This window comes from Varanus komodoensis, unplaced genomic scaffold (genome assembly GCF_004798865.1).
Source record: "Varanus komodoensis strain SLA01 unplaced genomic scaffold, ASM479886v1 scaffold15, whole genome shotgun sequence".
In the NCBI taxonomy this organism is placed as follows: domain Eukaryota; kingdom Metazoa; phylum Chordata; class Lepidosauria; order Squamata; family Varanidae; genus Varanus; species Varanus komodoensis.
The window spans coordinates 5,279,437-5,307,152 of NW_025335440.1; the positions used below are offsets into that span (position 1 = coordinate 5,279,437).

Below are 27,716 nucleotides of genomic sequence, written 5' to 3' on the forward strand. Positions count from 1 at the left end.
TATAGAAATGCTAGTTATCACATCTTTTGTCACAGGTGGGTAATGGATGGGTAGTGCGTATATTCACCTTTTGGTACTTAGGTTGCTTCTCTGGCCTGCTAAGCAATTCAAGGGCCTTCCTCTCAGGTTCTGCTGCTTGCTGTTCTTTCCCTTGAAATTCTGTAACGGCCTCGGGAGAGGTGGGTGCACCAGGACCATTCCATATACATCATTGTGCTGCCAGGGACTCTAACCCCAACTGGCCTAAAGGTTCATTTGTATGAATCATGAGGAGACAACAGACCACCAGCAAGATTTTCAAAAACCAAAGCTCTTTATTGAAGTGTGGACCCAACAATACAGGGCAGCCCACCCCTCCTTCATAAGGGACCCGCTCCAGCCATTTACAATTCAGATGTTTTATACCTTTCAGAGCAAACATTTTGGCCTGTCCCCATCCATCCATCAACCCCACCCTCTGCGTAGTGTTAGTCAGAGAAAATCGGCCACACACTTTTTTTCACGGTGGGCGGCTAAACAGAAATTTGGGTGCCAGCAATGGCCGTCTCGGTGCAAGGCCAGTGTCTCACGCTAGCAGAGCATCACGTGCAACTAAGAATACTGTTTCCCCTGCACAATTTCTGTTACGCTAGTGCTACATCCGTGCACACAAAAATTTTGAATTTCTGTACAATCTGAGGGGTACTTTTCCAGGTGAGACCTCGGCAAGTTTACAAGTACAAGGAAGTCAGAAATTTGTATCAGTGCTGTGACAGCTAGCTAATTTGGTTGGCCCTGGGAAGACAGCCAGCTGGGCTGCATCTGCTGGGAGTGGGGAGGCTGTGTGGGCCCCGGCACCATGTGCTGCTGTTCCACTGTGACCCAGTGTCAACACTGGGATCATTATAGAAAATGATCTACAAGCCGCCACACCTTCAGGAAGGCAGGAGGCCCAGGGGTTTTCTTAGCATTGGTGGTCACCCTCCAAACTCTAGCAGGGGGTCCTGGCCCCAGGCATCCCTGCTGAGTAAATAAGGCAAGCACTCCTTCACCCAGCCCAGCTTGCTGTTTACGGTTCACAGCTGTATCCCGCTTTTCCTCCAAGGATCACAAGGCAGCATACATGACATTCCTCCTCCCCATTTTATTCTCACAACCACCTGAGAGGTTATGCTGGGAGCTGGTGACGGAGGAGTTCCATGGTAAAGTGAGAACTGGATATTCCAGCTCATATTCAACCACTACACCAAAATGGTTTCCCTGATTTCTCTGTGCGCTAAACAAGGAATCCCACAATCAAACCCAGCATATAGGTGGCTGGTGGCAGGGCTGGGAGAGAGCAGATTTTTCTTAGATTTGCCCCGGCTGGTTGGGGAAATGCTGTGAATTGTAGGACTTTTTCTATCTAGACATACAGGAGATCATACCCTTGGAGGATGTTTTCTTAAGAACTAGATAGCAGTGTGTTTAAATTGGTTCATTTTGCCAGTAAGGAACCATGGAAAAGGAAAATAACTGCTTTCTTGAGTGACTTCTGGATAGGTTTATGTGTAGAGAGAAAACAGTATCCTTGTTGCCAAATCTATTCTCTATTTATTTGATTTACATCCCACCTTTTTCGCAAAGCAACTTACTTCATTCTCCTCTTCCTGTTTTCCATCTAATCCCCACAACAACCCTGTGAGGTAGGTTGGGCTGAGAGTCTGTGACTGGCCCAAAGTCACCCAGTTGGTGCCACGGCTGAGCGGGGACTGGAACCCAGATTGCCCGAGTCCCAGTCCTGCACTCCTAGCCATAACACCACACTGGCTCTCATCTACAGTCATTTGTGAGATGCTGGGGACTGGGAGGGGAGGGGAGGGTGGACAGAGAGGGAGAGAGACCCCCCCAAGTAACTGCAGAGTCCAGGATGTTTTCCCAGCAATAAATGGGCTTCTGAAAGGCAAGTTGAAATCAGCAGAAAAACTCTATCTTCAGAGATGCTTAAGATATCCACTGGATGCCAATGCAACACCTCTGGTTCCTTTAATGTCTCTTCAAAATGAAGTGTGCTTGTCCCAACATCTGGTCACCTAGTCCTGATGCTACTGCAGGGGATATTTAAATAAACCACAGGGAACAGAAACATGGCAGATTCCAGCTTGCCAATGCAGCTTTTGTTCCCACGAGTCCCGTGGAGGCACTGATGCACTTCACAACTTGCAGGAGGCTTGGGCCACTTTTGAGCACGTCCTCCTGTTCAGCACCCGGCAGATGAATGTGCCTGCTTCAAGGAGTTTCGATAGTTCCACGCCCTTCACAGGAGAGAGGAGAAAGAAGGGGGTATTACCACTTGCTTTTACGCATTACAGCGCAAGTTTCTGAAGCCTTATAGGAAGTACCCAGCTCCTGTTAAGGCACCACCGTACTTACTGTGTGGATACCGAGGCCATCCAGCATATACACCATATCTTCCGTTGCCACATTCCCAGCTGCTCCTTGCGCATAAGGGCAGCCTCCGAGCCCAGCCACCGAGGAATCGACCACGCTCACGCCCATCTGCAAAGCGGAGCAAAACCCTTCTAAGGTCTGCTGCAAAACTGCTGCCTAGTCCGCCAAGGGAAATTATATTTTCTGCATCCAACTGACCTTCAGGGCCAGGATCAGGCTGTGCCTCTCCCTTCTCCCACAAAACTGCTCTTCCTGCGCATCAAATTACCATGACTTATGCTCTGATTTAGGCAAGGTGGCCCAACATTAGCGATGGCCAAGAGGATACTTTTCAGAAGAGCTTCTTGGGTGGATTCTGCTTTATATAGGTCTGAATGCTCCTGGGATTGACCAGAAAAATATTCTTCATTCCCTCTGGCTTGTCTGAACTTGATGGGTGGATTGGCTCAATTGTCAGAGCTACCCATTTTAGGAAGCTATAGTCTTGAATGGGGCAAGCGCAACGACCGACAGGAAACATACCTGAAGGGCAACCAGAGTGTTTGCCAAAGCCTGTCCGTAAGTATCATGGCAATGAACAGCAAGTGCCCCGACGGGCACCTCTCTCATGACGGCAGAGAGCATCTCTTTCATGTGGCCAGGAGTCCCCACTCCAATGGTGTCACCCAGAGAAATCTCATAGCATCCCATTGCATACATCTTCTTTGATACCTGTTGCAGAAAACAGAATGCTCAGAGGGGGCAAATTCACCTTCAGGTTCTCCTGCCCCTGCAAAATATTGGGAACCCCCTTTATTAAACCTTCCCAGTAGTGGTCCCCAGTTATGGAATGATTTTGACACCATTTTCAGGGCAAGAAGAACGCCTTGTCTCCCAGATGATTAAAGGCATGTGATGGAGGCACGGGTGTCAAGTGGTTCTAACAGTCTGGTCTGGAATAATTTTAGCCGTCACCTTCTGTCTGCAACCAATACTCACCTCTGCTACTTTAGCAGGCGAGATCTTCCCTTCATAAGGACAGCCAAGGACACAGGAGACATACCTGAAAGCAGGAAAAGGAAACAGATCTTATTTCCCATTCAGCCGAGTTTGCTTGCTTCTTTCTTTCTTTATCCATCTGTGTGCTGACCTTGGCCCCAAGATGGCACTCCAGGCCACTTCTAAATCCCTTTCCCAAAGCCAGAGTGGGAGCCTCCCTCCGCCAGCCACACAAGCAGCAGAGCAATCACCAACGAGGCAAAAGTTTGCCTCTCGGGATTCACCGCGGAGGCCGTGTCCCACAAACGTGGCAGCTCCGGCCCATGTCTATGCAGCCCTCTCCCCATCGCAGGTGACAACTGAGGCTAGCCCATGGCAGCAGGCGCCCGTGCCTTCGGAAAGGGGCTGCAAGGAGCAAAGATCAGACCAGAGGCCTGGTTAGCCCCGTGCTCCGTCTGCACAGTGCTTAGCCAGATGCCCGTGGGAAGAGCACAAGCAAGGCACGCACACGAGCGCGCTCTCTCGCCTGGGCTCCCGCCTGCCTCAGTCAAAAGACTTCCATCGACACGGCAGGACTGCCACGCCAAGGTGCAGCTTCTCATGAACGCGTGTGAAATTCACCCCCACACACCAGAGCTGCAGCTTCGTGTTCAGGTGTTCAGAGGGATCCAATAAAATCCAGGCAGGAGGAAGGAGGATCCAGCCCGACCTGTAAATGCTCTGTGTTCAGCCATGGCGTAACTCGCAGTACAAGAGGCTGGAGGTGTGTGACCACTGCTTCCACTCCCTGCCTGTCACCTCTCAGAACGCCCGGCTGCTTGCTGTCGGAAAAAGATCACTGGCCCGGCAGCCTCTTCCTGCCACATGGGCTCCACCTGTCATTTCACTACCTGGAAGGAGCTAAAGTAGGCTTCCCCAGCCTGATGTGCTGGACTGCAACTCCCAGCACCCCCAGCCAGCATGGCCAATGATCAGAAATCCTTGGATTTTATGGTCCAAAACTTGTGGAGGACACCAGGCCGGGGAATGCTGAGCTAAAGAGATGTTGGCTTTGTTTTTGGAAAGAGCGTTCCCAACACTTTTCCTGTTTAGGGTCCCCTTTCCTCCACAATATGGCAGCTCTCCTCTTCCCTCTGCCTTCCCATTATTGCTGATTAACCTGTCTGCCCCCCGCATGCAGTCTCAAGACGTACCCTCGGACTGGGATGCTGGCTTCTTTCGCTGCACCCAGGACATCACTAAATCTCTCCAGACTCTCCTCTATGGAGCAGTTGATGTTTTTCTTGGTGAACTGCTCTGAAGCAGCCCCAAAGATGGACACCTCCTTGGCTCCGGCGGCCACCTGCCAACGCAAGGGAAAGGCTCTGTTAATGAACTGAAGCACTGGGTGCTGCCAAGAGGGAGACTGGGGCGAGTAGGATCATGCAAACCCAGTGGGGCTGCAACACGTGTTCAAACCAACAAAAATCCTAAAGTGGCAAATCCCCCAAGAATGCAGTACAAGTAAACAAGTTGAGGTTGTTCAACAACAATAGAAAACCAGGAGTTCTTTGGGACAGACGCGAGTTTTGGGGTGCTCAAGAGTTTGCTCGCTACTTTGTGGCATTGTAGTTAGTCCAAACAAAGGTACAACCCTCCTGTCCTTTTAAGGGATTTTTTCCCTAGTACACTAACACAGCTTCCTGAAAGTTGCCTGTCTTTTTACAAGTATTCTTTTAGGGGCAGGACGAGACCAGCGGAGTTTGCACAGGTAAGCAGCATCATGTGGATTTGCATTATGCTTGAAAGATTTCTAGAACAGGCTGAGCCGTGTAGTCACATACATGTAAGAATAAAAGTGGCCACAGAATGGGAGTTTCCCCATCATTAGTGCATTGCGCAAACTTTTACCCCTGCAAGAAAATTCAAGGTGATAAAGACTTACAGAGCTCGGGGCCTGAACGTGTGATGGAGAGCCTCTTCCACCCACAGTCTACTTGGATGCTGTGCTCAGAGGGCTAACTTGGAGGGAGCCTCGGAGGGCAGCAACAAGTGGGAGAGCTTTCTTAGTGGTGGCACCCCATCTAAGCAGTGGCTTTCCCACTGCGGCCTGCCAGGTTAAGACAACCCATCATGCTGAGGCGTTTCGAGATATACATGGATGCTCACGGGCTTGAAGGGATTGGCCATCCAAGCGTTTTACCGGCTAATCCTCACTGTATGTTGTTTCAGCTCTTTTTAATTTTGGTCTTAATTTTTGTGTTTTGGAATGATTTTATGGAATTTCGTTTATACTGTTTTATGAACCACTGTGAACTGCCCAAAGAGCTTCCACTACTGCGTGGTACAGAAATGAGACGATGATGATGAAGAATGCTCAGTTTTGCCCATCACTTACAATACAATGAAATTCATCAAAAGCTCCTGAAAAGCTTTGTTGACCAAGTCAGGTCCGAGACTGTGGCTGCTACACAGACGGTAATAGGGCAAGAACCCATGTACAAAATGGCACGCTTTATACTTTGATCCCTCTACTTTGCTTTTCTTCCACGTGACTCAGAACAAGTCAGAAGAACTAAGAAACTTCTGGGTGCTCATCACCCTCCTTGTCACCACTGAGCTCCATGCGCATGCGACCAGTGCAGTGTGGAGTTCTCGCACGTGCGCACTTTTCCATTCAGTTCCAGAGAGGGAAAAGAATGGCATCTGCAAAGCTATGGATCTGCTCCCCACACTGATTTAAAAAAGCAGCATCCGCATGAGAGAGCTCCACACTGCAACAGGGTTCATAATCACAATCACAGTTGTGCCTTTTCAACCTCAGAATGTCTAGGGAAACAATTCTGGAGTTTATGCATGGCAGTCTTCCATTACCGCTGCTTGGAAGCCTTTGAGGTTGGGGGTCAGAACAGGGTAGCTGATGCCAGGGGCCTTCCGGATGCCTTGCATGACTTCGGCATGATCAGCCATCTAAGAAGCAAAATTAAGAACACAAAAACAGGGTTTTAATTTTTCAGAATAAAAGCAAGGTTATCTGAAGGAATGCCTCCTTTCATGTGTGCCTACCCGAACCCTAAGATCATTAGTAGAGGTCCTTCTCAGGAAGCGAGGAGGGTGGTTACTAGGGGAACGGCCTTCTCAGCTGTGATGCCCCATTTGTGGAATCAGCTACCCAAAGAGGTGCACCTGGTACCCATTCTTTACTTCTTTCAGAGGCAGAGTTTTTTCTCCCAATATTTTTTATAGTTAGATTTTTATCTTTTAATGTATTTTTTACTTTGCCTCTATGATTGTTTTAGCTGTAGTGGCAAAGGGTGGATTATTGTATTTTGTATAGTTGTATTTATTAATTGCATTGTGATTTTGCTTTCTAAACCATCCAGGGAGCCTTTGGGCTGATGGGCTGGGTAGAAACGTAATGGATAACTAGGGCACCGTAAGCTTCCAAATCCTTGAAGATGAGGTGAGGTGAGGAACCCATGGCAAAGGGAAAGAGGGGTGCATAAAAGCACGCTAAGAACTGACTCGAGACAGTATCCCAAGTGCAAGGCAAATCAATCCTATTCTGCTTTCATTCATTTATTTGATTTCTATCTAACTACTGTAATTAGATACTACAGTATTAGATAAGTAGATAAAAATTAGATAAAAGACAAATCAGATAGCTAATTACAGTAATTCCATTACTGACCAGGCTCTTTTAAGAAAAGATCCAGCTTGTTCTGTAATGTTTTACAGGACAGGCCTTGAGATCTGATGCTTTGAAATTAGTGAAGACCAGGCACTTTTTAGAACTGAAATGCCTCATTCACACATTGCACAAGCAGATCATGATTTTTCAGTGCATTACTCTTTAGCAGGCACTATCTGGGAGTCTGGAAGCTGGTAGCCCAGTGGTCAGGAGGGCACCAAAGGGAGGAAGGCCGCTTGAGGGTTAAAGAAGCATCAGTACCAACCTGGGGAACCCATTTAGGAGACACAAAACTGGTAGCTTCTATCACTGAAAGGCCTGTTTCTGACAGCATGTTTATCAAGTCAATTTTCACTTGGGTTGGCACGATGTTCTACAAAAAAAAAGATGTTTTTCCACCAGTTAACAACAATTCTGTAGCAACTATTAATCTTTCAAACATTTGATTAATCCCTTCTCTCAAGTAAAACAAAAATAGGAAGGAATAAAGAGTAGCCATTGTTTCCTACTTGGGAAATTAGAGTACGTTAACTTAAAAGACAAAGTAACATGGAAAATGGCATCTTTTATCCAAGACAAGACAGCAGAAGTGGTGGGATTGTGAAACACTGTTATTTTAAAAAGGGGGGGAGGGATTAGATGCATTATTATGAAATTGTATTTCTTTTATGCGTATGTTGTAATTAACCCTGAACCTCCGAGCTGAGTCAGGCTAAAATTCTAAGTAATAGACACATAAGCACATGTGGATTTTGAAAGTCAAGCAGTGGCAAACATTTCCTGTTTTGCAAGCTGCCAGTGCTCAGCAGGCTTTTTAGCAGGTAAGCATTTAAGTCAGCCTTACACAAACATTTAAGTCAATCTTACACAAAGTGCGCTCCCTCCCTCCCTCCCATGACCCAGGTTAATCCAAGACAGAGGCTGCGAAAAAAACAACCTGTGTTGCTTCCCCTAGCCAGGTGATCCACTGAATCAAAGCCTTTAAAAGGGAATTAGACATATTCATGGAAGAAAGATCAATTGATTGTTACAAGTCAAGGGGGCTATGAAGACAAGGAAGGCAGAGCTCCACTGCTGATGCTCCAGTAATGGGCTTTCTGGAGTCATTTTGTGGGCTGCTGTGGAAACAGGCTGTTGAAAATGCGCAAGAGCTTCTGGTCTCAGCTGGACTTTGCCATAGGTCTTCACAGGGCCAAGATCATCTTGAGATGTACGCAACCCACTAAAATCCCCCTTGTGAGACATCCCCAGACGACAAAGCCATCAGCATTATCCTGTATCAGCCTTTGTGAACCGAGCGCCCCACAGATGTGTTGGACTGTAACTCCCATAACGCTATGAGCCTAGCCAGTGGTGGCTGGAAATGAGGCAGCTGCTCCCCAGCACATCTGGAGTTAAGGGAAGGCTGCCCTGCATCCTTCAAACATGAGAAGACACCCACTCCAAAATCTGTAACGGCCACGGAATTACAAGCCAGCCCAGAGGCACCCGCAACAGCTCTTGTGGTTCCTCCCCGTAATGCAGAAGTCCTTCAGCGCCATGTGTTTTCATATCACAACGTTGGAGCATGTTATGAAACGGCATTTGGTATTTAGTGAGGAATCCATTACGGCATTTCATCCTCACATCACCTGCAACGTATGCTGCACCCATTTCGTGGCTTGATTTAATTTATGGAAATCCCTGCCTCAAAATGACCAAATGAGAAGCTGAAAAAGAGACTGTTTGCTCAGCCCTGAATCTCTGAGGTCTCTCCAGGGGGATCCACCACCCCTGCACCAACACAATTCAAGTAATCAACTGCTTGGAACGGAGGCAGGCAACCATGTGGGCTTCAGGCATTCTGGACTGTCATTCCTCAGCACTGGCCACACAGGCTGGGCCTGATTCAAGGTGTCGTGCCAGACACCTGGAGGGCCCCAGGTCGCTTCCTCCAGGGCCAGAACACAGATCCTGGATAGAAGGGTGAGTGTGGAACTTCTGAGCTGGGACAACATCCTGGTTAGGAAGAAAGTCAGAACAACGTGTGTGCTGAAAGACCTGTTGCATGTGGTGAAAAGAAGTAACTGCAGGTTTCTGGCACAAGCCTAGCAGAAGTCATTCACCTTTTCATTCTGCAAGCCGTCCCTTGGGCCGACCTCCACTATTTTCACATGCTTGGGAAGTGCACTGGCTGTTGCTGAGCTGAGCTGTAGAAATGGGAGAGAAAACACACAACTGGGTAAACAAACGCAGCACTACATTTTCCCTTGTGAGTCAACATGTCTAAGAGCGACAAATGCGTTAGGGAGAAAAATGTAACTATTATTTTGTGCACTGTAGTCATAACCAAGCAACACCAAGACCCTGCTAAAATCTTGGCACTGAAGCGTTTTTCAAATATTTTTCCAGTTCATTTCTATGTCTAAAGAAGTATGTGGTGTTGATGCAGCCACCTAACGGTCCCAGACTGTTATGCTGCTACACCAGATGTGCTCTCTCCTCCTCTCCAGGCATCACTCCTTTGAATGGTGCTGCCTGGCCCTAAATGCTACTCCTGTTTAAACTGAAGAGGTGGCAGAGCAGCGCCCTTGCGTGCAAAGGGACCCATGTTTAACCTCTGCCGTATGAAGGTAGGCCAGGCAGGCTGATGAGCTCAGGGACCTCACTCAGAAAAGCCAAAGGCATGTATCGCAAAGGTAATATCATGTAATGATTACACAAATCTACTGATAGAATATGGACACAGATTACCAATAAGCAAAGCAGAGCTTCATGGTGCAATGAACATCACTCAGGCTCTGTACTGCCTGGGCACCTATGAACACCTAGGCCCAAGCAGGGTTAACCACGATACCACAGACTTTATAGCTGTCCCTCCACCTTTTAAAAGTGGTGAGAAATTGCACAAAGCTGTCAGCTAAGAGGTGAGGGGAAGGAAGGGGAGGGAAAGAAATGGAGGAAAGGTAAGAACACTCAACTCTCCCAGTTAGACTATCAGAGGCTTCCACTTATCTCAAGAATGAAACAAGGAGCCTGGCACCCAAGAAACTTGTGCTAACAGCTTTTTTACAGGACTTTACTGGGCACTGAAAAGTTCAGATCCCAACACACAGACGTAGCTAGACGGACAAGTGGCTTGATCTGGCAGGCTTCAAGGAAGCAGGGCTCCAAACCAAGTCTCAGCTCTCTGCTCTTTGGCTCAACTTCTCTTATATGTTTTCTGCAAGTGAGGCTGTGACTTTCTTCTAGAGCAGCAATCTGATGCCCCAATATCTTGAACTTCAATACCCATCAGCCCCATGTGACCAATGCTCATGAATGCCGAGAGTCATAATCCAAAATATCAGGAAGGAAGTTCTACATAAGCAATGCTTATTAATGCCAATTTGTCTATTATGACCCAGGGCAGTGGCTTTTCAAACTATGTTCAGGGGAGACCTAAAGTCCCGCAGATGCTCACTGGGATTTTCTCAAATGAAAGAACAAACCATGGCAAACAAATGTTCCCCAAGTCCATCTTCAGCAGGAGTCCACCTTGACTGCCTCTCAGTTTAAGGCGCACACTCAAGGAAGAGGTGGGCGTACTCAGAGATGCCCAGAGCAACTGGCAAAAACCCCAAAGTCCACCAACTGCCACTGATAAATCCAGCATGTGCCTTAGAGTAGCCAAATCTCCTGGAAACTGAGGAATCCTTGGCAGGCAAATAGATGTGCAAAGACACTCCTCAATTCCCCCTGCAATTATTATTATTGTTAAATTGAAAAAAAAAAACCTGATCTAGTAGTATCACCTTCCTGTGCTTAAGGAGCTGTCCATCTGGGATTCCTCCTTGTGCCAGTATTTCCACTGGTGATACAGGACCAAAGTTGGAGGCACAAGACCATCTCCTCTAGGCAATGGCTACGTAAGCCACACTCCCAAGAGGGCTGTTTCAGTCTATCTGACAGCAGCCTTCCCCAGCCTGGTGCTCTTCTGACTGCAAGTCCTATCATTGCTGGGAGCTGCATAAGGTGAAAGAACTAGGTTGCAGGGCAGGTGGAGCTCAATGCCAGCAAAATATGTCAAATATTGACATGTAGGCTGCCCGTAACAGAGTTTTGGGAGGAGGTCGCCCCATAACACAGCTGGAGAAGTGAGCACTGGCAACATCAGTAGATACAGACTGTCCCATAACAGAGTTGGAGAACCGGGCGGCTTTCTCACAGGACACACCGAGTCGTAGGAAGGGTCAGTGACAGTAACATCCCATAAGAGTTACAGAGGGGAGCTTACTGGCAGTTTGCACAGGCGGCCCCATAACTGAGGGGCGGGGGTCACTGGATGCGGGTCGTCCGATAGCAAGGCTGCAGTGCGTGAGGGCTCCACTGCCCCACAGCAGAGAGCTCGGAGCGGCTCAACCGCCAACCCCGGGATGCGGGCCCCACACACTAGGGGGCGAGCATCGCCCACTCCCCGCCAGCCTCCCGCCCTACAGCTGAGGGCCCCCGGGCGCCTCGGTCGGCCCGCGGCAGAGCCCAGCCCGATCCGGGGCCGCCCCCCCAGCGGCCACTCACCGGGCGCAACGAGGCCACCAGCCGCGGGAGAACGCGCTTCGCCACCCCCATCGCTCTTGGCCCTTGGCCTCCGCCGAGCCCCAGACCCGACCAGGCGAGTCACGTGACCCCGGGAGGCGGTGTCCCGCCACGTGACCCTCCCGCGCAGGCGGCCCGGCGGGCGGGGCTTCGGGCGCGTGGCGACGTCCGGGGGCTGCGGCTGCACCTGGTGAATATACGGCCTGGGAGCCTCGCCCCAGCGGGTGTGTGGAGGCGGCGGAGAGGGAGAGGCAGAGAGGGATGCCTGGTTGGTGCGTGCAGAGGGAGGGGGAGGAGGGGTGCCACGGACTGGGCAGCAAGAAACGACAGAGAAATTTCGGTCGGCCCCAGCCTGCAGTTGTGGCAGTAGTCATAGCTGGATGATTTTTAAGTTTTGTATGTCCTCTTTACGTTTAAGCTCCTTCAAGTCAGCTTCCACAAAAACCTTTATTAAAAAAACAGACCAACATTGCGTTTATATTCCACCTTTTTTCTTCTTGTGAGGATCACCAGGTGGCTTGTATAACTCCATTTTATCCTAAGAGCAACCCTGTGAGGTAGGTCAAACTGAGAGGGAGTGACTGATTCAAAATCACCTAGTGGGCTTTATAGCCCTGTGGGGCCTTGCACTTGGATCTCCCTGGTCCCCAATCCAACAGTCTAAACACCACAGTGCAATGAAGCATGCATTAAGCCCTGCATGAAAACCAACATTTAACAACTTCCAATCTGTAGTAGCTAAAACCCAAACGTGAGAGTGGGTGTTTTTGAGCAAGGTAAAGCTTCGGGAACAGTAGCTTGCTGCCTCTGAATCCAACAGCTGCAATGCCTCCAAGTTGTGAGGGCTACAGATGCAAGGCTGAGCTTCACTGCAGGGTGGGTGTGAAGGGCAGATGTGGTGGCATCTCTGGAGAGATGCACTGCCAAGAATTCTCTGGCGAATTACCCCTCCTCTTCCCCTTCACAGCCTGCATACTCTCAGTTTGGGCCAGACAATGGGGATGGAGGAGGAGGAGAAGGAGGAGATTCAGTGGCCTACTTGCTTACTGGTTCTCTGTCTGCCAGTAGGAGCAGTGATGGGAAAGAGGAAGGGTGTCTCTTGCCCAAGGACCCTCCAAAACCTGGAGCAGGCACTGGCTGCTGGAGGCTTACAAGGTGGGGAGGTTATTGCCCTCATTTCCTGCTAATGGATCCATCCAGGACTAGCAGGATCTTCTGTAAGCCGCCTCGAGTTTCTTGAAAGGAAAAAAAGGTGGGATAGAAATGTCATAAATAAATATAAATGATAAAAACATACCTGCCCTATCAGGCTTCCTCTTCGTAAAGGGCCCATTTTGCACACAGATGTATCCTGCTTTAGGCAGAGCTTCAGCCTGGCTTGCAGATGGTTTGCAAGGTGGACTTGGAACAGTGTCTCTGCACATTTATACTGTTAAATCAACAGGAGAGTGTAGCTCTGATGTAGAACAAGTATTTGTTTTGGCTTGAAAACTGTCAACCTTTTTTTTTTTTTTTTTGCATGAGATACTCTCTGCATCTAAGGATTTATGGGATGAAACGAAGAGGTATGTTATTCTCCCTCCCAAGGTTCACAATAGCCATGCTGTCTAGCACGTGAAAGGTATTTCAGCATCATGGCTGCTGCTTTCAGTATGAGGCAAGGAGTGTACATGGCCAAAGTGATTTGGCAAAAGAATGAATAGCTGAATTTGCCCAAGGCTCGGTGTGAGTCTCCAAGCCAAAAGAACAATGACATCAGTTGTGGGTATCTCTCCAGCGGCCATTTTGCTCCACCTCTGCTGCTGCCCACCTTGCTGACCGTCATTGCACAGCACCACAATTAATCATTGAGCCAATGACGCACATTGGCTGGCAATTCTCTTTGGAACAAGCAACCCACAGGTCTTTCCCCTTGAGTACATTGAGAAATGAGCTTCAAACTGGCCAAAAGTAAATGAAAGGGGTAGGAAGTGGTTTCCCCAAAGATAACAGATGCCAATGAAAAAAGTTAAAGCAGTCAAGTAGCAGCTGCGGACAGACAGGAGAGCTGCAGGTGGTCCCTGCCAGCACAGAGATGCCTTAAGATTGTTTGGTATCTGCAGTGGCAGAAAATCCCTAATATGCCAATGATGGTTGTTGTTAGTTGTGCAGTTGTGTCCGACCCATTGCGACCCCATGGACAAAATTCCTCTAGGCCTTCCTGTCCTTCACCATCCTCCGGAGTCCACTTAAGCTCACTGCTTCAGTGACTCCATCTAGCCACCTCATTCTCTGCCGTCCCCTTCTTCTTTTGCCATCTATTGTTCCCATCATTAGGCTCTTCTCCAGGGAGTCCTTCCTTCTCATTAGGTAGCCAAAGTATTTGAGTTTCATCTTTAGTATTTGGCCTTCTAAAGAAGTCAGGGTTGATCTCCTCTAGGACTGACTGGTTGGATCGCCTTGCAGTCCAAGGGACTCGCAGGAGTCTCCGCCAGCACCACAGTTCAAAGGCCTCAATCCTTCGGTGCTCAGCCGTCCTTATGGTCCAGCTTTCACAGCCAACTGGGAAAACCATAGCCTTGACTATACGCACTTTTGTTGGCAGGGTGATGTCTACTTTTTAGTATGCTGTCTAGATTTGCCATAGCTTTCCTCCCAAGGAGCAAGCATCTTCTTGGCTGCGGTCACCATCTGCGGTGATCTTGGAGCCCAGGAAAATAAAATCTGTCACTACCTCCATTTCTTCCCCATCCATTTGTCAGGAAGTGATAGGACCAAATGCTATGGTCTTAGTTTTCTTAATGTTGAGTTTCAAGCCAACTTTTGCGCTTTCCTCCTTCACCCGCATCAAGAGACTCTTTAGTTCTTCTTCATGTTCTGCCATTAGAGTGGTATCATCTGCATGCCAATGATGGTAAAAGTAGATAAAAACCAATTTAGTGAGAAATTGTGTCATTTAATTGTTAGTGATGGACTGGGACTCAGGAGATCCAGGTTCTAGTAACCATTCAGCCATGAAGCTCACTGACTTCTTCACAATAGGGAAGAAAGTAAACATGTAGTAATACTTAAAACACTCCAAATTCTATAGAGCAGACTAATTTAACCCAACAAAGCTGTTACAGAGACTTTACCAGGTGTAACGTACAGATTTCAGACACGATAGGAAGACATATAGACCTGCTTTGCTAGAGGCGGTGGCCAACGAGGGCACCATCACTTCTTCATTGTTCCCTTTTGCCTGTCCAGAAATCAGGGTACATCCAATGTCTGTCTACATTGTCTCTTTCCTTTCAGTGGGTCTGTTCTGCAGGAGATATTCCTTCTGTCTCAGATTCATGAGCTGCAGCGCCCAAGATTCAAATCTCACCCAGTGACAAGCTTTCAGGTTGGCTTAGATAAGCTTCCTATCTTCTCAGACTCTATATATACGGTGGGGATAACCATATTGGCCTAGATTATAGGGCTTTTTACCATTGAGATAATAGCCGTAATGCGTTTTGAGCATTTCCAGTATGTATGTACAAGTCTATTATTATATTCATTTAAAAGCACATTAATTCTGGCCAGAGGCTGCTTTACAAAGTGTGGCACTATCGTAAAAATCTATTAGGTGCTAGTTGTCCACGTCATCTGCCCGTCATCTGCCCTTACTGCCTACCCAAGATCTTGCCCCATTCCTACCCATTCTGTTTCCAGCAGTCATTTGTTTCCATGGCTCATACACAGATCAATCCAAAGTGTTCACTTTAATTCAAATGTTTATTTTTTGAAAAATCGATGTTTGAACTCAGATATGAAACCCCCCAAAAGACAGAGATTGATACATTGCAGAATCAAATTCGGTGGTTGAATAAAATTGTTTAAAAAATAATCAACATCAGATTTAAACACAAAGCTGCACAAAATCTATTTCTTTAGCTGGAATCTATTCTCTGAATTTTTCATCCCTTACCTACTTAATGCCACCATTGGTAAAATGAGCCATTTGAATGAGACAGCAAGAAGGGGACATTACCAGTCGCAACTGGTCAACAGTTACGAGACAACCCTTCTGTGCCCTTGCTGGTCCACTGCATTGCTCAACTCCCTTCTCCATATTCCAGTGGCTATGCTGTGGATGGCATCATTTCACAGGCCGCATAATCCACTGCTAGAGGCCCCTCACAGAGTATTATAGAGTCAAGGAGGATTCTCACTCCTTGTATTCAGGCCTAGCTTTGACTGATGCTGTATTTGCTCAAGAAAAATGGCAACCCAAAATTAGGCAAAGATGTCTCTTTTGCTGGATCATCTGACCAATTGCTAGACCCTTCCTTAAGAGATGTGCTCAGAACTCATTTTTCTTAAGGCAAGAAGAAATATGTGCCCCTATACTCTTGGAGCAGATGTGCATCCCTCATGGAATGGTATAACAGATACTGAATGTCCTTCGGTTGTTTATGCTTTATGTCATAAAGGAAGCAAGCTAAAGAAATCCAGATGACAGGAGAAGAAACAGAGGGGAAGTTTCTAATCCGACATGGTCACGCCTATGTAGCTACGTATACAGAGGGCAGCTTGAAATCCATAGCTTAAGAAATGTAGTGCCATAGGCAACAATGTTACTGAAACAGCTCCTTCAAGCTAATATTCCTCATCTGAATGTATGGCAAATGCAAGAGAAGCAGCTCGGGATGCTATTTAGATAGGACCACTGCAACGGGTTTTTTTACAGGGTTTTTTAAACAGACATGTCCTTGATTATAGATCTAGTCCTAGATTTTCTCAGCAAAAGCCATCCTGTTTTGGCTGGGCACTTATTCACCTTGTCCAAGAAGCAAACTTACATAACGTCAAAATCCTGAAAACATGACGTTTGTGTCATAGTATCACTGCTTTCCAAGAGCATTTGTTTTTGTTCTCAAGCCACCACAAAAATTGAGAAAGCCTAGCACTTGATTCCCTATTGCCTCACAGCTGTCTATTAATGGCTCGCAACCAGCACTTTGGCCAATCGGTGCTTGTTTTGCCACCAGCTCCTGCTGGCTTGTGAACTCACCTTCAAGGCTGCTCCCATTCTATTTCAATTCTGAAAGCCTCCACAGAGGTTTTTGCTTCTCATTACTGAAAGCCTGTACAAGAATGCTCTTTGGGGCAAGCGGCTCCTACGCCTAAGCAACTTGAGCTGGCTGGTGGAAAAAAATGGCCATAGGGACCTGCTGTCCATCAATTAAATCTAGCACCTACTCTGTTCCCAAGCTCTGACCCACTCAATGAAACTCAAAAGAGCTCAAGATAGTTTCCTTGAGAACTCACTGGAGACTGTTCTCACTCCAAGTAAGTGATGTTTAACATTTGGGACAGGTATATCAAGCAAGTTAAATCTTGTTTACATAATATCCATTCTTTGGTCCTTTCCTAATAAAATGCAACCTCTGAGCATTGATAATATGTAAAGATTTCATTTAAGTGCAGATCCCCTCACTTAAGCCCACCCATCCCAAATCCACTGAAGTCACTAATCACAGTAGCATCATCACTTCCATTTTTAAGAGCAAGGAAGAAAATGCAAGAAACATTTTTCAGTTCCCCTCCGCCTTCGGCATCATTCTACTCCATCTAGCTTGAGAGTCCAGCCATGCTGTAGAGGGAGAACAGAAGGAGTTGTGAATGGCAGCGTGATCTTCAGTCCTTTGTCTGGTAACGGCTGCCACTTCAAAGGTTCAGAGATCCCCAGCATAGTCACCTGAGAGGAAGAGGAAACAAACCCTTCAAATCTATTGCACATTCTAAGATACCAAGGATGCAATTCTATACATGTTTGGGGAGAAATTATTTATTTATTTAAAGTTTTTGCATACCGTCCCATCACAAACGTCTCAGGACGGTTCACAACAACAATAAAATAGAATACAGATAAAAGTAAGAAAAATGAGGCCTACAACTTCCAGCAAACTCCAACCAGCCACTATTCTGCCTGCATATGCATGGGATTGTGCCTGAAGATGGTTAAAGGGAGAGTAGTCACCCTGTGACAGCCTCATAAGGTGTGTGGAACCACCAAAGGGGTGACAACTTGTATGCTGTGAATTCACAAGTTTTGGTAAGCAGTGTGCTGACTGGTGGCAGTTTGCACTCTCAGATGCCCCTGCAGGAAGCCTCTCAGTCCTATCAAATCCTCACTCTCTTCAAACCTATCTGAATTAGGGCAGGAAGTTTGCCCAGGATGAAGCATGATCATTTTAGAAACACCCTTTACCTAGCAGAGAAGTATTAGGTTTCTCTCAGGTCATAAATGCCCTGCTGAATTCCTGTGGTGCAGCTGTAATAGCAACTAGTACAATAAATGATAATGAAAATATCTATTTTACCAAACTGTTGCCATTAGGAAATACAAAGGAAGACTTTGTTTGTTTGTTTGTTGCCCACCTTTCCACCAAAAGATGGCATTCAAGGTAGCTTACCAATTAAAATGAAACAAAGCAATATATCACAATGCAGCAGAAATGTAACAATTACATTAAAAACATCACCCAACTGACTTACTACTTAAGGCCCTTGACAGCACAGGAGGAAAAAACTTTTAAACTTTTCTAACTCTTACGAAAGTATAACCTCAGCTTTCAATACAAACAAGCATGAAACTACACCTGCCTCCTTCCTAAGAAGAGGACGCAAGTCAACTGTATAACTCAACCACATCAGAAAAAGGAGCAGCAGAAGTTAATGAGCGTAGTAAATTACTTCCACAGGATGCAAGAGGAACTAAACAATATTTTCATTATATGTAAACATTCTCAGACTGTTTTCTTACCAGGAGCAACTTACAATGCAAGCTCATGCATATTTAGAAAGAAAAATGTCCCGCTCTTCACACATTTTCATTAAGTAGCTGGGACTTGGATCCAAACTGCTTAGCTGTCTAAGGTCCAGAAGAATAGCAACAAGATCTAGGCCTTTGTGCTGATTATACCCCCCTAGGGAATGCCCTCCAAATTGAGATTTGCTAAGCTCTGTCGCTTTAGGCTTTTAGGCATCTGTTTAAAGCTGTCTTTTGTTTCTGTCTTCAGTTGGAGGTTTTTGAGCTGCTATTTCTGTTGTGGTTGGAATTTTAAAAGTGAAATCTGTATTTTTAGTAATATTTTATGCAGTTTGAGAATCTGGTTTTACTGCAATTTAATACACTGTTGTAGACTAATTTCTTTGTGAAAAATGGACTAATCAGGTTTAAAAATATTTTAAAGAATTAGCACTGTCAGGATTTCTCAATGTCATCAAGTCTAAGACAAATCATTGCCCAAACGACTTATGTTTCACTCTCCTTACTTGCACACTTCCTGAGAGGATGGGTGATGAAAGTGTCAGCATGCTGCCTTCTGGCCAGGTCAAGAAAATAGCGTAGATGATTGCTCCCTTTGAAGTGTACCTGGGAGAATATAAGAAGAAACACTGACTTGTGGACAGCAGTATAAAAACACTGAAACAGAGACCAGGCATCCATCTTTTGAGGGAACACAAACTCTTCACGTGCTACGTTTGGCCACAGCTGAAGGCCAGGCCAAAGGACTCTTGATTTTTCTCACACACAGGATCTGTTCAACCAGGAGTGATGAAAGCCTCAAAGTTCACCCTTACATACACCCTGAAAAACCAAACATTGCATTACAATCTGTCCCTCTTTCTCCAATTGCTGCTGTCAACAACATGGTGCTGGGGCTGTGCAAAACTTTCCATATGTTGCCTTTGCAAGCCTTTTATTTTGAAAAATGTTCTCTAATCCTTAATCACTTTCAGAATTAGGATTCTTTCATTCAGTCCTTGAACTGAAGATTTAACTTATCACAATCTCATAGCATTGTAAGTTCCCTTAAAGTCCACAAGTGCAAAGGCAGACTACAAATCCTTTTAGTAAGCAACATATAAAGCTCTCAACTGCACCAAGAGAAGGTTTAAAGTTAAATCACCTTGTAAAATAAATGGCAGCTAGTTGTGCTTTCAGGTGTCACAAGCTAGTCCAAGCCTTCTCAATCAATAAAATAGTCGAAATACAGGCCAACTGAATAAGAAAAGATTAATTTTGACAGCATGCTTCCATGAGATTTGGATACTGAGTGAGTAAAGATAGCTCTAGTGCCCAATCAAATATTTTACAGCTAATTAGCAATTATCAGTCTTCTGCTAGTACCAAGTCCCTTACACCAGAGGTGGATAGATGATAGCGATAGATGTACTAGTACATCTCTGGGTGATTTCAGATCTCCCAGTGACTTAATACAAACAAATAAATTATACTGCTGAAATGAAAAAAGCTTGGGGTAACCAAGAGTAAAATTTGTTTGAAAAACCTGCAGACCCAGTTCAGTTGAGTTCTGATACTCAAAACATATTCCTGGGCTCAGAAATCTTTAATTCCAAGTGCATGTCTTTTGCACCAGGTTAATGTATCCAAAATTTTAGAAAGAAAATTATTCAATCCTGCCTACAATTGCCTTATACTTCAATGATCTTTAAAGTGTGGTAGCACATGCTGCTTTTCAGAGAAAAGATTCCACCTTCCCACCAGGCCAGGAAAATAACGTCGAGGCAATCAGAGTTTAATGAGATGTTAACTGATGTTCCTTTATACTTGCTGAATTTGTCTAAGATACTACAAAATTATTTTTGAACAACTGTGCTCATATCTAAAGCAGCTCTTGTGCGGCCGGGACACTACTCTTACTATGACCAAATATATGTGAAAAGCAGCTCAGAATCTAATGCATACTTTAATGCAGGCCCACTCATGGTGATGCCTCCCACTGGTCCTGTGTAAATATGTAAATAATACCACACAAACACTTAACCCAAATCAAATCAAGCCAGAACTTTCCCTGGAATCAAAAATGAGGAATCTGAAGCTGCTGTACTTTGAACACCTCATGAAAAGGGAACACTCACTGGAGAAGATAATAAGGCTAAGGGAAAACAAGACAGAAGAGGAAGACCACACAGAAGATGGAACAATTCTACACAGGCAGCTACAGCCTTGCGTTTACAAGTGGGCATTCATTCACAGAGTTGTCACAATATTAATATTGACAATCTTCCCCTTCTTCATATCAGAGAAGTAACAACCCATCTGGATAAGTGTTACCATACCAGGTGCCCTCAGTGCCGTTTTCCTTTTGTACCCTCCATGGTTTTGATTCATAAATGGCCTCCCCGTTAATGCTCAGCCATTTCCCAAGTGCCAAGAGCCTTTCTTGGAAGATTGGCACGATTATGCCTTCTTTTGTGGGCCCCACGTTGAGTAGATAGTTTCCTCCATAACTCACAGTCTGTACAAGTTCCTGCAGTGAAGACAGACAGAGAACATGAAAACATCTTAGCTGCTTTAAACAACCTACGCAGACATCTGTCCACCCTTTCCTTGACCTATTCCAGTGAAGGAAATTCTGTAAGATCACAGCCTAGTCCTTTTGCTTGACTACTTCTTTATATAGGTATTTTGTCCCAAGATTTAGGTTCAGTCTAGTTTTGAAATTAAGATATTTGTTTTCCTGTTCCCAAAGCTCATATACTCTACATACTTCTGTTGATAGTTCTAATGTTTTAATTTCAGTTGGGATTTAAGTATAAGCCAGAGAAAGGGTCAGTCTCAGCAGGTGGGATGGGTGCCTCTTCTGTCAATTACTTAGACATTTTATATTATACATTTCCTGCGCAAGGTGGCAGCAACAGTCCTAGAAGATCCTCCAATGGAGCGAATGATCATGGCTTTGTTCTTTCAGGTATCCATTCAGAGGAGAAGGCCACAGTCTGAATGGAAGATCTTTCAGACATTCAGTTTGCTAGCTGAAGGCTGTATGTGAGAGCGGGACGATATCAACATCACCAGCACTGCCTTGTTCATCCAGATGGTTTCCTAAAGAATGTGGCCTGCTGTGGCTGGACCTGAAGCCCACTCCAAGCCCCAGCAATTGCGTGCAAGCTCTGGCTGATCTGCTAGTCCCTGGCTTTGTTTACACCTCATTGCTTACCCGAATGATGCTGGCCTCATCCAAGAGTTCCTGGACTTGCATGTTCCTTCGATACCCCCAGGAATTCTTGTCAATAGAGCTGCACATCTCCCACTTGTGGGTTGGTAAAACGCCAGGCTTGTATTTATCCTGACAGTTATAGTAGCCTCCATGGTGGCAGGAACAATTGCTGCCCCATCGATCATTCACCACCACAGTGTCCTAGGAGCAGAAATCCAGAAGGAAGGTAAGCTATTTTGCCTTATCTTACTTGGGCAATTTCTGCCTTCGCAATAATTCTGGGCTTGAAAAGAGGTTTGGGAGGCTGTTCTCCACTTGACCTGAAATGCTCCAAACAAAACATTGGCACTAGCCCTGCAACATGACTTTTGAGAGAGGCTGGGAAAAAATTCAGGGTTTTCATTGGATTTAGCTAAAACTGAGAAGCAGTTCTCTTCTACTTATTTTGTTCTAATTAACAGACATTACAGCTATACCACATGCTGGGTCCAAACTTTATTTGCCCCTACCGTAGCCATGTCCAGTTTTCACACTGATTTCAATGGTATCTAACCACAACTAACTTGGTCTAGAATCAACCCCACAAAGTCTCTAGCACTCTCATTCAAAGAAATCAGAGCAATTCACACTACCGCTAGATGCCTTACTGTCTGGAGAAGTGAGCTATGCATAAGAATATGCAAGTGAACTACAGGCCTTCCATTCACACTGTATTTCAAAAAGGCCTTTGGTGTTACCTCAGTGCACACTCGGCCCAAGAACAGTCTTAGGCACTGAGTGCAGAGACAGCAAGCACAGATATTTTTGTGCTTTTTACACTCCTTTGCATGTTTTATTCTTCCATCACTGGTTCCACAAGTTGAGGCAACATCAGGAACAATTTGAGTGCCACAAAAAGGTGCAAAATTTAGGCAAGTGCCACTGCAGCCATTACAAATAATTTTACAGAACTATTTCATTTCAAATGCAAGAAAATAAGAGAAAACTTCCTACTGGCCAAAAACATTGGAAGCAAATTCATATACTTTGACTGGGCTGTCGTTGTAAAGCCAGGCAAGGAAAGAGGTTGAATTCCAGTAAGTATCAGGAGCCTCCCATCCTCCATCAGACCAAATGATATCTGGCTTGTACCTTAGATGAAGATTAAAAAACAAAAGATTTAGTAGTACAATTACTGGTCCTAATTACTGGTCTTTCTTCTGAGCTGAGGTATTAGTGATTGGTATCCCCCACACTCATTTTGTTGTAGTAAGTTAACAAAAGAAATAATTCACACCACATTTTTCTTAAGAGGACAAAAGGCTATATTGTGTCAGTGTGATGCAGTGGGCCAAATACTGGGATTGCATATGGGAAACCTACATTTTTTCTTGAAAGGATCATGCAGTACTTTGGAAATCAAAGTAATCCTTTTGACAGGGCTGTGAGAATGCTGAAGTTCATCAAGAGCATAGAGAACAGTATGCAGAACTCAGCTCTGGGAAACTTCCACTTCCCCTTTTTAAAAGGCTTTCTAGCCGGAGTGCCTGCAACAACAGGCTTGAAAACCTGCCAGCAAGGCCTGAGGAAATCCCAAACCCCAGTGCAGCATAGCAGCAGGGGTCCATCTGTCTACTTGCCACTCCTGCCCTCCATCTTATTCTCTAGCCTGGAGTCTGGGAAAGGGCAGGCATCCTTTCCCCAACTGCACTGAGCCATGCAGACCACAGCGCAACAAAAAGGAAAAGGTCTGCATCAAATTAAAACTAGAGGAAGTCAAAACTGTTTTGGCATGTGTATGGAAAAAGGCAGTGAAGCACTTCCGTCTCTCCCACCGAAACAAGCGCCAGCCTTTCCCTCTGGCTCTGGCAAGCACAGGGACTGGCTATCAGGGCAGCCAAGGCATGGTTGGTGCAGAAAGCGAACAGCCAGTCCTCAGAGACGTGAAGTGGAATCAAATAGAAGTAACTTCCTGCTAGCTGCATGTTGGAAGTTTCTAGACTACTCGCTTTATCAGACTGCTTCTAACAAAAGCTCTTATGACTCAACTCAGCTATTATAGCAGGGCAAGTGGGGGCACTTGTGGCCTTCCAGATATTTTGACCTGCAAATGCCATAAACCCGAGCCAGCACAGCCAATGGTGGGGGATGGCGGGGGCTGAAGGCAAAAACATCTGAACAGCCACAAGTTGCCCACTAAGAAAGTTAAAGAAGGAATCTGAATGGATAAATTTACTGAAAAGCAGGTTTGTCCGTTACTAGAAATTTAATTTCCAAACATTGTTCTCCCTTTTATAAAACATGTACTTTAATTTGCTGATCTTCCAAATGAGATTTTTTTTAAAGGCTCAAACTGGTTCTTTTGAATTTTAAAATGAAATGAGAAAGATAAAAGTCAGAAAGATATTATTGATCCTCACATCGAGTTATTCCATTTGATCCTTACAACAAGACTTTGAAGTAGTCTGAGCTGACGGATTGCATTCTAACTAAAATGTTCATAGCTATGCTATGGAAGTGATCAGGTATACGTCTTAGTTTTGGATCATGGCCAGGGAGGCCAATATAACTCTGCAGGTCACCTTAGAAGCTATGTGCACCACATTTACCTGAAAACCCATTTGTTCAATAGGTGTAGCAGGGAGTCAGATGCATGGGACTGAAGTTTAGGCTGTTGGCAGATTTTTTGTTCTTACCTTAAGACAAGTTCATAGAGCTCTGGTAGAGACTTCTCAGAGACAAAAAACTGGCTCTTGAAAGAATTCTTTTTATCCAATAAATACAGTGGATTAAACCATTCAAAGAGGGAATGGTACAGTCCATAGTATATATTCCTGGAGAACAAACAAAGTGGAAAATTCAATTATACCAGTGCATAAGTTATCAGAAGGCTCTCATGTCTGGCTGTGTGCACCCCATAGCCTCCACCCCCACCATTTAGCTACCTTTTTCTGAGAGCATCCCCCAATTCAGCCACCAAGTCTCGATGGGGTCCTGTATCCACCGAATTCCAATTCCAGGACACTGGGGACCCCCAGTTGGTGAAGCCTTCATGATGTTTTGTGGTAAACACAACATATCTGTAAGTATTAAAAACACAAATTCATAAGGGAGTTCATCCAAAAATATTCTGATATCTAACAGGCAGCACAGGTAAAAAACTGAATGAAAGTCAGTCTTGTTTGTACAAAGCAGCAGAAAAAATTCTACAGGGTGCTGCCAAGATAACACCCTTATTCCGGATTAGTAAGCCTGAACATGGCAGCTACAACAGGGTTAAAGCAGATTAAAGTGAAATCCATCCATAAAATGTCAGTGAAAGACAGACAGACAGACAGACAGAGGAAAGGAAGGAGGGAAAGAAGGAAGGCTACTTTTTTATTTTAAGCTAAACTAATCCAAAGCTGAGCTATTAGTTTGTATTCATTCCTTTTCTCTCACTGCGGCTGTCTGCGTGTAATAGTAGAATTTTAGGTAACCATTTTCGTGTTGTGCATCAGGGAAGGACTGTAGCTTGGTGGTAAAACCTGCTTTGCATGCAGGAGGTCACAGGTTCAAGCCCCAATATTTCCAGGTAGGACTAGGAAAGAGCCGTACCTGAAACTCTGGACAGTCATTGCTGCCCATCAGAGTTGGACAGACCAAGGCTCAGTACAAGGTTGCTTCCCTGTGTCCTATGTATCTACACCACTATCCTTTCAGCAACAGGCAAAATCCTTTTTGGGGCTTTCCTTTTTATTATCGTAGCCCTTTTGATCTTCTGCACCCTTTCTACTGCTCTGTTGTGTTTTTAAGAAGTTTTAAATAGTATTTTTAGAGTTTCTTTCTCTTTTTTGTGATAAAAGACTCTTTTAGCTTCTGCCTTTCTGCCTAAGCCTGCAAGGATTAAACTTTTATGGTGCCACAATACTCTTTTCAGAGGAGTACTGTATCATCTTTTGCAATAAAGACAAAGAACCCATCAGAGCCTTGTGCAAATGGTTATGAATGGCAACTATTAAGGTAATCATTGTTATTTGAATTCTTTCCTTATGAATGTCCTATTTCCAAATATCTCCCATAAAATGAAAGGCATTGTAGTCCATGAATTTTTTTTTCTTTTTTCTTTTAAGACATCACAAGAATGGTTGCTGTTTGGACATTATTCTTTGTCAGTTTTGCCTCAAGTGGCTATCCCTTTAGATTGCACTGCTGTGTAAAGGGTAGTATAAATTTATTTATTGTAAGTAAGTAAGTAAATAGTATCCCATGTTAGTGCTATATAAAATACACCCATTAAGATGAAAGGGACTTTATAGTCAGTTGCAACCAAAGTCTGACTGATGTCATTGTGGCTAACTCTAAATAAATCTTATTCATTTCAATGCATCCACGCAGAATCCGCTTCTTCTGAAAGAGCCTTACACTCTACCTTGACATTTCAATATCCCTACATTAATTCAAGCTGCTTTCATTCCAATGAGTCTACTCGAAGTCAAGACTGTGTTGACTAACGGAACCCTCACGCGTGCCAGCGGGTCTGCTCTTATAGAGGGCTAGCCCGGGATAACACCCACTAAGGTCGACGGCCAGCAGCCGCGGCCACCGCTTCCCCCGCTCTCCCTCTGCTGGCGGCCGGTCTCCCTCCGCGTGTGGCTGACCTGGCGCCGGCCTCCTGGAAGAGGCGCGCCCACTGCTCCGGCTGGAAGTCCCTGGCGGTGAAGCGGGCAGCGAAGTCGGCGTAGGACGTGCCGGGCGGGAAGTGCGACCGGACGAACTGCTCGTAGTCGGGCAGGCGCTCGCCCTGCCAGTTCCACCAGAACCACTCCGAGCCCCAGGCCGGCACCGCGAAGACCCCCCAGTGCACGAACACCCCGACCTTGGCGGCGTCGAACCAGCAGGGCAGCGGCCGCGAGTCCAGGCTGGCCCAGTCGGGCGTGTAGCGCCGCGGGGGCGCCGAGGTCCCGCCGGCCGGCGCCCCGCACAGGAGCAGCGCCAGGCAGAGCGCGCGGCCCAGCGCCGGGCCCACCATCGCCGCCCTCGCCCCCGCAGGGCCGCGCTCGACCTTCGCGCCCATTGGCCGCTTCCTCGCCCAATGGCGGCCTCGCTTCCGCGCACACGTGCGCGCAGCATCAAAACAGTACCAAGAGGGAAAAAGAAGAGGCGCGCGACTGGCCGGGCAACTGCTCCGGGTCACGTGCCTCGACGGGCGGGGATGCGCGCGGGCCGGCGCGAGCGAGCGAGCGAGCGAGGAGGTGCGACGGGAGGCCGCTGTGGAATGAGCAAAGGTAAAGCAGGTTCTCGCTGGCCTGGGTATGCGAGTGTCTGGGGGCAGGGGGAAAGAGCGAGCACGCACGTGGAGATACGGTTTGCAACAGGTGCGGTTGTGACGCTGTCGTGAAATGAGCCAAACGAAAGATGCAGGATGGATACTTGGCCTTTTAGATAAAGGGCTGCCAGGGCGCCCGTTTGCAGGGATGCTGCTCCAGCTGGGGGCCAGGATCCTTCCAGCTACCACTCCCAGTGCAGTTGCATAAGCACTGTATTCCATTAACTTGTAGTCACTGTAGCGTCTTGATTCATTTGTGTTAAAAATGCAAAACTGCACGTGCTCAGAGATTTTCAATCTGGACTGGCACAAAAAGACTTGTAGTTGTAAGTATCAGAAATGTAGAAGCTGTTTTAAAGTGAGGTGGGCATGAAAGCTACTTGCGTGCTTCACCTCTAAGCAGGCTACCTAAATCCTCCCACACCTGAGCCCTTTTAAGTCCAGGATCTGAAATAACTGAGCTTTAAACTGATATTTTAAAATAAAGGATGCTAAGAAGTGGTCCCATCGGCAGCAACACCAGGCAAACACACCACAGTCTTCTACCCTGTGGTGTGATAGACTGTATTTCTATTTAAATACAAATCCTGATTTCCAAGTTGGAGGGATGGAAAGATAATAATTTATGGCTCTAACAGTGCAAAAGTAAGTTAATCGGTCTCAGATACTGATGCATTTCCACACTTCCTCTTTTTCCTCAGGTGGCCTCCTGAGTAAGAAAGAAGGGGGCACACAGTGGCTCACACCACGCTTTGTGAAGCTGTGGATGTGCCATCCTGGCAAGAGTCATTGTGCAGTTTGAAATCTGTACATTTGTCAGCTCGGGGGGACTCGCTTG

At 46.0% G+C, this 27,716-nt stretch overlaps 2 protein-coding genes across 3 annotated transcripts; both read right to left on the bottom strand.

The window, feature by feature from the left end:
* Positions 1-294: 294 nt before the first annotated feature.
* On the bottom strand, positions 295-13,015 carry HMGCL (3-hydroxy-3-methylglutaryl-CoA lyase). Of its 2 annotated transcripts, none has more exons than XM_044425127.1 (9): positions 12,909-13,015; positions 9,163-9,246; positions 7,323-7,430; positions 6,241-6,336; positions 4,581-4,729; positions 3,388-3,451; positions 2,932-3,120; positions 2,392-2,517; positions 295-2,273 (listed from the first exon to the last, which is right to left on the bottom strand). In XM_044425127.1, exons 1-9 carry the CDS (start codon positions 12,942-12,944, stop codon positions 2,172-2,174), a joined length of 954 nt encoding a protein of 317 aa, XP_044281062.1. In that variant the 5' UTR covers positions 12,945-13,015; the 3' UTR covers positions 295-2,171. The 2 variants fall into 2 exon arrangements, with proteins under 2 accessions (XP_044281062.1, XP_044281061.1); XM_044425126.1 differs by lacking the exon at positions 12,909-13,015 and adding an exon at positions 11,594-11,711.
* Positions 13,016-15,331: 2,316 nt separating this feature from the next.
* FUCA1 (alpha-L-fucosidase 1) lies at positions 15,332-26,581 on the bottom strand. The gene is made up of 8 exons (XM_044424970.1): positions 26,211-26,581; positions 24,516-24,650; positions 24,267-24,404; positions 22,617-22,722; positions 21,592-21,792; positions 20,711-20,901; positions 18,899-18,998; positions 15,332-17,318 (listed from the first exon to the last, which is right to left on the bottom strand). The coding sequence occupies exons 1-8, from the start codon at positions 26,579-26,581 to the stop codon at positions 17,178-17,180; spliced, it is 1,383 nt and encodes a 460-aa protein (XP_044280905.1). The 3' UTR covers positions 15,332-17,177.
* Positions 26,582-27,716: the final 1,135 nt, after the last annotated feature.